This window comes from Hippopotamus amphibius, chromosome 4, assembly GCF_030028045.1.
Source record: "Hippopotamus amphibius kiboko isolate mHipAmp2 chromosome 4, mHipAmp2.hap2, whole genome shotgun sequence".
In the NCBI taxonomy this organism is placed as follows: Eukaryota; Metazoa; Chordata; class Mammalia; order Artiodactyla; family Hippopotamidae; genus Hippopotamus; species Hippopotamus amphibius.
In genome coordinates, this window is record NC_080189.1 from 20905423 (window position 1) to 20915553 (window position 10131).

General features: G+C 47.7%; 1 protein-coding gene across 1 annotated transcript; it reads right to left on the bottom strand.

The window, feature by feature from the left end:
• Positions 1–559: 559 nt before the first annotated feature.
• On the bottom strand, positions 560–1114 carry LOC130851161 (60S ribosomal protein L17-like). Its single transcript, XM_057731062.1, has one exon. The coding sequence runs from the start codon at positions 1112–1114 to the stop codon at positions 560–562; it is 555 nt and encodes a 184-aa protein (XP_057587045.1).
• Positions 1115–10131: the final 9017 nt, after the last annotated feature.

Here is a 10131-nt window from a genome sequence, read left to right on the forward strand (position 1 = left end):
GTATAATGGGGATGTAGAACTTCCCTCACAGGGCTGTTGTGAGGATGAACGAATTGATCACAGAGCTCTTTGAACAGTGCCTGGCACAGGGCTAGGGTTAAGCCTGGGCCCCGTCACCACTACCACGCTCCTCTGTGTGTTTCTGGCTGGTCCTGCGCGCGTCTCCCCATCCCCATGGAAGTGCCGCAGAGTCCAGTCCTGCTGCTGTCCTGCTCCCCGCTTCCCTCTTTGTGAACTGAGTCCTGCTCTTTGTTCTGTCTCCCCTCTGGTTCTCTGGTCTCTGCCCTTCTTCTGGGTCTCTAGTCCACCCAGGGACATACGGAGGTCAGACCTGGGGCCTCAGCGCTGCTCCATCCGGAAGTCTGCATTTCTAATACCTATGTTTCCATACCCACACAATCACTCTAGGTTTTCAGAACCTCCTATTGTGTTCCATCTGGCCCTGGGGGACTACACATTGACCTTTACCCCTCTGTTCCCTGGGTCCTCCAGTGTCCACCCTTTTCCCTAAATCTTTTTTTTTTTTTTTTTTAACATTCCCATTTATTTATTGTGGCATTTATTCCCAGGCCATAAGTTTTTGTTTCTTCAGTTTCTTCTGGGATATCTTTTTCTTCTGTGCAACCTCCTCTTCTGGTTTAGGAACAACCTGTTCTTTCTCAGTGAGGGTCATCTGACTGTGGCAGGGAGAGCTCGTATATGGGTTGATCCGACCACGAGCTCTGTAAGTCCTTCGCTGCATCTTGGGGGCTTTGTTCACCTGGATGTGCTCAATGACCAGAGAATCTACATCTAAGCCCTTAAGTTCAGCATTACTCTCTGCATTTTTGAGCATGTGCAGTAGAAATTCAGCACTCTTTTTGGACCACCGACCCTGTATCCAGCCCCACTGTCTGGCCTGGGCACACCCACCAGCTCCACTGTTGTGGAGACAGAATGGCACACGTTGCTTCTTTAAAGTGACATCCTTCAGATACTTGGTGACTTTTTGGATATGCATACCCTTAATGGCCTTGGCAGTTTGACGGGTATTCTTAAAGTGAACACAAAGATTTGAACCTCTTGACTTGCATGATTTTGTGGGGTTTTCTGGGTCAAGTGAATAGTGAACCATTTTTAGAGGTCACCTCAGGCTACTTGCCAGAAGTCTTCCCTAAATCTTTAGTGGTTGGATGGCAGATTATTTTAAAGTATTTGTTTTGAATTAGTTTATAAATGATACTTGTAAACTAGGAAAGTACAGAAAATATGAGATAAAACAAAAACAAAAGCAATTGATGTTTTGTTTACTAATCCTGTAGGTGAAAATACACTTACACATGAACAATGACATGAGTTAATACTTCAAAGAGACTTAGCTAAAGTATTTTTAGAGACAAATTTTAAGAGAGGATTTAGGCGTGCATATTTGACAATGATTGTACTTTTCATTCCTTTCAGTTCAGTAATTCTTTCTGTCTGGCTTATTTTCTCTCCACTGTTCTCTTAGCCACTGACGTTTCCACATCCTGCATCACGTTCTCTCTAGATCAAGATGCTGCTGGAAAAATTGGTTGTGTTGTCAAATGCTGAATTAAATTTATGCCACCTTCTTTATTGCAGGACTTTTCAGAGCCTTTAACTGCTAACATAATTTCCTAGGAAGGAAAGACTGTATATAGTGTTGCCCAAACTTGTAGAACAGCCCCACACTTTAAAAAAAAAAAAAAAAAAGGATGTTTTAACATCTTGCTAGGAGTTAGAGTTCCCTGGAACCCCATTTTGGAAGCTCCCCTTTACATTGAGCCATCCAGGTTTTCACCTGGCTCACTTCACACCTGGAAGCCAATAGCACAGGATTCCAAGGTGTGGGCTGAGGTGAGAAATAGCTTGTAGGTAACCCTGATTTCTGTGTGAAGCAAACCTAGGATGAAATAGAACACAACGTGGAATAGAACACAGGGGTTCATGTCTCGGTGTTGCCACTGAAAAACTATGCAAATTTGGTTAATCACAGCTGAGGCTGTTTCCTTGCCTACAAAGCAGGGATAAGATCTGCCTCCCAGGGTTGTTGTAAAGAATAAATGACATTGTTTATGAAAGAGCTTAGTTAAATGTAAATGCTCTAGACAAGTAATTTTAAGGTGTTTATTAGTATAGGAACTGACCCAAAACTTGTAACCTTGTTAATATTGTGTTTTATCAACCTGGCGCGTGCCTGGTGCTCCAGAGCCCACAGGCCTCTCAAACCTGGCAGACAGCATCCTCGCTCTGCGGGACCTCCTGGAGAAACACACTGAAGCACGGGCTCTGCTGTGCCCAGCCCCTCCCCGGCCCACCGTGGGGACCCTCTCCATTCGTGCTGCAAGTCCTGCTGCACAAGGACGCCCAACTGCTGGGCCCTGAGAACTGAGCTCCATCTGTCCTGGAGGGTAAGAAGCAGCCAGGTACCAGGAAGCCATGGCTTCTGGCCCCACCCCCACTCCATCAACAGGTCTTCACTGAGCTGAGGCCCCAAAGGAAAAGGGCACAATAGCAAACACCCGGAGCTAGAAATTGGAGGCGCACCGCCTGCCAAGGGTCCTCATTCCACGTGGTGGGACCTGACATGAACCACCAACTTCAGAGGGTCTCTTTCTTCATCTGGCAAGACATCTGGCAGGCCAACCTCATGAGAGTTTTGCAGATAAGAAAGAAAAAGGATGTCAAACCCCCAGTCCCCAGGGAGCTTGCATGTTAGTGTGGGAGACAAGGCACACACTCTGAATAAGAGCAAGTGACTTTCTTATGATGAAGTAGCTGCCGTGAGGCAGAAAGTGCCCCGCACGCACAGCTGCGGGCTGCTTCAACGGGCCATGGCTGGGGAACCCACCTGGGCATGGTGTGCTGCTGTCTCAGCTGGGGCAGCCATGACAAAATACCACAGACTGGGGCGGGGAGGCGGGGAGCTTAAACAACAGACGTTTGTTTTCTCAGAGTTTCTCCACTTTCTCCCAGTGGAGGCTGGAAGTCAGAGACCAGGGTGCCCGCGTGGCTGGCTTCCGGTGCGGACGTGAGGACTCCCTTTCTGGCCTGTGGACGGCTGCCTTCCACCGTGCCCTCTGAGTGCATCACGTGTGGAGAGAGAGCTCTCTGGTGCCTCTTCTGCCAAGGCCACCAGTCCTATCAGGTTAGAACCCTACCGGTATGACCTCATTTACCCTTAATTACCTCCAAATACCGTCACCTTGGGGTTAGGGCTTCAGCATGCCCTTGGGAAGACACCCTTCATTCCAGAGCAAATGGTAATGAGGTCAAGGCTGTGCACTGGGTTCCCAGGGGGTCAGCTGACTCACCCTGGTTCTAGGCACAGCTCACATTCTAGCTGGGTGTGCTCATGGTGTGGCGGCTGGATGCAGTGCAGACCCTGCTCACCACTGGAGAGGCAAAATGGGAAACCCCTAAATGGAGTCCACTTTTACTCTTGCCTTTGAAGGATGAGGAAATCACGACTTCCAGAAATGAAGTGATACTACTCTCAAGGTCCCACAGTCTAAATCCTTGACTCCCTCAGGGATTCACATTTCAAAAATGTGATTTGTGGAATAATTGAAGCCTCCTTGAACACATCCGTGGCTGTGTACTTCCCGTATCCCAGGCAGGGGTTTTCACTTGCTCTTGCTTCATGTCAGACCACTGTCAATAGGTTTTTGGCAGCCCCATGATTAACTCTTGAGGCAGGGAGCCCAGAGCCCAGACTTCTCTATCTCTGCCACTTTCCGTATATTCTGGAGCCTCCAAGAAAACCCTAGGGCTCCTGGAACACAAGCAGGAATTCACTTATTCTAGTCCAATATCCTTATTTGAGAGACAAGCCCAGAGGAGAGTGGCTTGCCCAGAGTTATACAGGAAGGACAGGAAGTTATCACCAAGCCTGGAACAGAACCAAGGTCTCCACTCAAAGCCTTGAGCTTCTTTCAGTCCAGAAGACCCCAAACTCAACGCAGTGTCAGACTCACTTGGGTGTTTAAAATATTGGGTTGGCCAAAAAGTGTCTTTGGTTTTTAAGTAAAAATAAAAGACACATTTTTTATTTTCACCAAGAACTTTATTGAACAACATATTCACCCTTTTGTCCCACTACCTTCTGCCGTTTTTCAGGCAAGTTCATAATTCCGTCTTCCCAAAATTTTATATCTTTTTGAGCAAAGAACTGTTCCAGGTCTTGGGAATTGGAATTTTTACAGTCTTCCAGGAAATTGGAATTTTTTCCATTAAGAGGATTTTGTAAAGACAGAAATAAATGGAAATCCAAAGGTGCAATGTCTGATGAATATGGTGGAAGAATCAGAACTTTCCAGCAAGCTGTAACAGTTTTTGCCTGGTCACTCAAAGAAACATGCGGTCTTGCAATATCCTGATGGAAGATTATGCGTTTTCTGTTGACTAATTCTGGACGCTTTTCATTGTGTGCTGCTTTCAGTTGGTCTAACTGGGAGCAGTACTTGCTGGAATTAATCGTTTGGTTTTCCTGAAAGAGCTCATAATAGAGGACTCCCTCCCAATCTCACCATATACACAACATCACCTTCTTTGGATGAAAATCCGCCTTTGGTGTGGTTGGTGGTGGTTCATTTCGCTTGCCCTATGATCTCTTCCGTTCCACATTGTTGTACAGTATCCAGTTATCATCGCGCGTCACAATTTGTTTTAAAAACAGAACGTTTTCATTACATTTCAGTAGAGAATTGCATGTGGAAATATGGTCAAGAAGGTTTATTTTCGCTTAACTTATGTGCAACCCAAACATCAGAGTGATTCACACAACCAAGCTGGTGCAAATGATTTTCAGTGCTTGATTTGGATATTTTGAGTATGTCGGCTATCTCCCGCGTGGTATAACGCGGATTGTTCTCAATTAATGTCTTGATTTGATTGCTATCAACTTCAACTGGTCTACCCAACTGTGGAGCATCGTCCAATAAGAAATCTCCAGCACGAAACTTCGCCAACCACTTTTGACACGTTCGATCAGTCACAGAACCTTCTCCATACACTGCACAAATCTTTTATGTGTTTCAGTTGCGTTTTTACCTTTCCTGAAATAATAAAGCATGATACGCCTAAAATGTTGCTTTTTTTCTTCCATCTTCAATATTAAAATGGCTACACAAAAATTCACCAATTTTGATAAATCTTTTTTTAAATGCACATTGATGTGACAGCTGTCACATACAATCTAACAAAACTGTTTCAAATGAAGTTAAAGAGAACTAAGTGCTGCTAGAGCCATCTTACGGAAAAAACCACACGAACCTTTTGGCCAACTCAGTAGATGTTTTTCCAGGCACTGCTCCAAAGAATTCACATTGGTGGGTCTCGAGTGGGACCCTGGCATGGGGATTTTTAGGAAACACCAACGGGCTGATGGGACTGCTTTCACTATACACAGAGACGTACGTTCAGGGTGTGCAGCAACTTCATCGAAGGCAGGGATGTGAGTCCTTGAGGCTTTCAGGCCAAGCTGTCATTGACTTTGCAGGTCCCTGTAGCACCAAGAGCTCTATTCTAATCTCTACCAAAGAACTAAATGGTGATTCCCAGAGCTATAGATTGTGTCTGATCCTTTAGCATCACTTGTCAGACTCATCCAGAACGTTCCGAGCGCATCCCTATAGGTGGAATGTGTTACATAAACAGTAACAGGTGCAGACAGGCGGTCCTGTTAATGATCACCACCTGGATGAATAGACTGAAAACACCACCCAGAAAAGTGTGTGACGGAATTTCCCCCTCTTTGTTTTCTTATTTCTGGTGGCTTAAATATTGTGTTTGGTTTAAATACAGACATGATCCGACCACAAATATTATGGGCAGAAAAGCCAACACAGCAGACTCCGTGGAGAGACTGTTGCTTTCAGGTAAGACATAAAATGAGTGCGCGCTGCGTCTGCAGGGGCACCTGGCTCTGCTTGGCGTGTGTCACCTCGCTCCTCCAGACGGTGCCTCCAGACGATGCCTCTGGCTTCCTACCATTTTAGAGGAAGTCATCAGAGGGGGAGAGGTTAGGTGCCTCAAGGTCACAGAAGATTGCTGACGGAGTGGAGATGAACATGTGGACGGCGTGTCTTGGCGGCAACCAGGTCTAGCCTTGGTTCCTGGCCCCTGGAGGTGGGGCAGAGGACGACCGAGTCCACGGCCCCTGGGACACAGGAACCAGGAAAGGAACACCAGTCAACTGCTTGTTTTTGTTATGGTGATGAACAGGCCCATTTGAGAGGTCATCATCTGTGTAAAGTATATTTCACTCCTGTGCCACGTCCTCCTGACCCCTGGATATTAGCTGTTGCTACCTCCATGGTAATAGCGGGGGAGACAGTGCCGAACTCAGCTGTCAGGGTGCCCCTGGGACAGGTGTCTCTGATCACTGGGACAATGAGATTTCAATCCTGAGGATCCAATCTCCACAGATTGTCACAGTTTGCATTTTACTTCTGGGGGCTGAGCACCTGGCCTTTCGCTAGGTCACCCACGTACTCTCCTGACTCTAGAAGCAAGTGAAAGTGGGCCTGACCTAGTCAGGAGGTGAGAACATGGTGGCCCTTTTTCCCTATAGCTTGGGAATCAGAACCAGGGCTGGTGCGGCCTGGGGAGGGCGCTGGCAATTCCATTTTGACCTGTTAAACACTAGAGGACTTAGAGATGAAAAAGGCAAGGTCCCCGCCCTGTCCCAGACGTCACAGGATAATGCCAGGAAGAGGGACACAGGGGCTGGGCCTGCTCACGTGGGGTTCTGTGGGGACACAGAGGGAGGACAGACCCAGTTTGCTGCAGAGGGACATAGCTGGGCTCAGACAGGGGTAAACTGGCCTCTCCGGGCTTCTAGAATCAGATTCTGCTACATCTGAAACATGGCAAACCCAGGTTCCTACGGAATCTCTTTAACGTATTTTATGTCTACATGATTCTTGGAGGGTCATTAGATGGTATAAGGGGATCGTGCTGGTCAGCTTCTTTGAATCTCTTGTTTCTGTGGGCAGCACTGGCACTAGGCTAAGAAAGCCACTTATGAAAGTGAAAACATCTCTTCTGCCACTGGTATCTTTTGAAGGAAGGCACTGGGGCCCTTGTTAAAGGGAAAAACGTCACTTGTTGATGTTATTGGCTGTAATATCTTAGTTCCAATTAGCACAGCAGATTCGCTGCTTCTGTTCCAGGGCCCTGGAGGATGGGATTTGGGGCAAGTCCTGATGTCATTGTGAGATGGGTGGGGGTGGGGTGTGTACCAGGAAGGTGACCTCTTCCGGGTGCCTGTTCCTGAGAGTGGAAGAGTGGACATTTGCGTGAGGATGCCAGGCAAGTGCTTAGCTGGGGCTGCAGGAGCCCACGTACTTTGCCAGTAATGCCCCGTGGCTGCCCTTGCAGTGTTTGCACTGCTCTTTCACCCCTGCACGTGGCCTGTGGGGCAGCACCCCCACGTGTGGCTCACCCACCTGCCTCCCCCACGCCCCCCTCGCCTCTCCTGTCTCAGTTGCCGTCAGTTCTGGCTTTTCTCATGTGACGAAAATCCTCCTCCCTGCAGCTGTCTTCTTCTTAGTCTGGATTCTCTCCCTTACACGTGAGAAAAGGGCTGCCTGTCTTGAGCCTCCAAGGTGTTCTGTGTCCTTCATTTGTAAAACTTAAGTGGTTTTACCTCTTAATGTCAGTAGTCTGTAGGTTTTACAAATTTGGTGAATTACTTGTGACTTCAATGTGGAAAGTTAGGCAGTTGAAAGAAGAGGCATTTTTGAATGAGTGAGGATGCCATTGTCTGTTGAGCTGGGGTTATAATAGGCAGACAGGAGTGAGCTGGTTAATCCACTGGGGGAGGAAGGATTCTGGGCTACCCCCAGAATTGGGGCTAAACCCCCATCTGAGTGTTCCAGTGAAGAGGCCAAGGGACAAGCCACAGCACCCCCTGGTGGACCTCACGTTGACCTGCCATCCCATTACATGTCCGCAGTGGGGACGGCCAGCATGGAGTCATCCCCAGTCCCTCTCCTGGTCCCGAGACAAGAAACTTTCCTTTCCAAAAGGACAAGTTAGAGTGAGGAATCAGGTAGGTGGCTGTGGAATACTCCAGAGTTGAGTGGCACCCCCTGACACACCGTGGGTGCAGGGGAAGGGGAGTGTATAGTCGAGAAATTAAGCTTACCCAAAGAAAGACGTAGACTTTGTCCTCAGCTACTGGGAAATGATCTCGAGGTCCTTGAAATGTTGTACTTGATGAGAGTGTCTTTCTTTTACCTGAGGACCTTGAGCCCCCGGGACGTTGTGGTTTACGATGGGGGCTTTGGGCCACGTGGTATCTGCTCTGCCTCCAGTGGGGTCAGCCATGATGCCAGTCAACCAAGGAGCCCCAGTGGAAACTCTGCACACCAGGCTCGGGTGGGCATCCCTGGTTGGTAATGCCCTGTGCGTATGTCACACATCGTTGCTGGGAGAAGTCCGCGCTGTTCACAACTCCATGGAAGCTCTGCATGTGGGACTTCCCTCGACTCTGCCCTGTGCACCTTTGCCCTTGGTTGATTTTAGTCTGCATTCTTCAGCTGTGATAAACCACACCTGTGAGTATAACGGCTTTCACTGAGTTCTGTTAGTGAACCTCAGGGTGGTCTTGGGGTACCCATACCCCCAGACTTTGGTAATTATACAGTAGTGTAGAATCCTTTACTATGTGAGTCTTTTTTAACCCTGGCTATGTGACTAAGCTAACTGACCACAGAAAGGTTGAACATAAACAAGAAAAAAATCAAGAAAAAAGTGCTAGAGACATGGGCTCTTAGAGGCAGATGTCACAGCAGTGACACTGGGCTATTGGCTCAGCTCACTGCATGATGGGCTTCAAGTGTGGATACAAACGGACATGGCTGGGTGCACACTGAAATGCTTTCTGCTGCCAGGATGAAGAGAAATCCCAAGTCAGTGTCCAAGGTTAAAGTGTAATGGTGGTCTCAGTGACTGTGCTACATTCTTGCCAGAGGGGACCTCTGATTTCTAGGGTTAAATGAGCATAGCATCTGGGTGGATTAGGGATGGAAAGGTGAGTTGGTGACAGGAAGGATAGGAAGAAACAGATGATGAGTCAGAAGGTGAGATTTGGATCCTAATATTGTTATGGACTGATCACGACCTTGGGAAGGTCATTGATGTTGCTGGATCTTTGCCCTATTTGGCATCTTGCAGGCAGGCATCCATACATTTGATAGGACGATGGAGCTAGATTCAGGGAAGGTAATGAAAGAGAATGTACATTTGGGTACTTTCTCTGTCAGGGGCTGTTTAGGGGCTTGACTTACTATATTAATCAGGGATCTTCATAGAAACAGAACCAATAGTACACACACACACACACACACACACACACACCCCCGTTTATCTATATATCTATATCTATCTATTTATCTAGAGAGAGATTTTAAGGAACTGACTCATGTGATCATGGGGGCTGCAGGTCTGAAATCTGTAGGTCAGGCCAGCAGGCTGGCAACTCAGGGAAGAGTTGATGCTTCAGTCTTGAGTCTGAATTCCTCAGCAGACGAGAAAACTCAGCCACATTTTGTGTGTTGTCGTCTTGAGGAGAATCCCTTCTTCTTCAGAAAATCTTAGTCTTTGCTCTCAAGGCCTTCACCTGATTGGATGAGACCTGCCCACGGATGGAGGGTGATCTGCTTTACTCAAAGTCTACTGAATTAAATCTTAATCACATCTGAAAAATACCTTCACAGCAACATCTAGACCAATGTTCACTCAAGCAACTGGGCACCAGAGCCTAGCCAAGGCAACAGAGAATTAACCATCGTGCATTTTCATTTAATGCTCACAGCAACAGTGCACAGTAGGCAGCAGTAGTAAAGAACAGTGCCGGGGGCTTCCCTGGTGGCGCAGTGCTTAAGAATCCGCCTGCCAATGCAGGGAACATGGGTTCGAGCCCTGGTCCGGGAAGATTCCACATGCCGCAGAGCAACTAAGCCCACGAGTCACAACTGCTGAGCCCATGCACCACAACTACTGAAGCCTGCGCCCCTAGAGCCTGTGTTCCACAACAAGAGAAGCCATCGCAATAAGAAGCCTGTGCACTGCAATGAAGAGTAGCCCCCTCTCTCTGCAATGAAGAGTAGCCCCTGCTCTCCG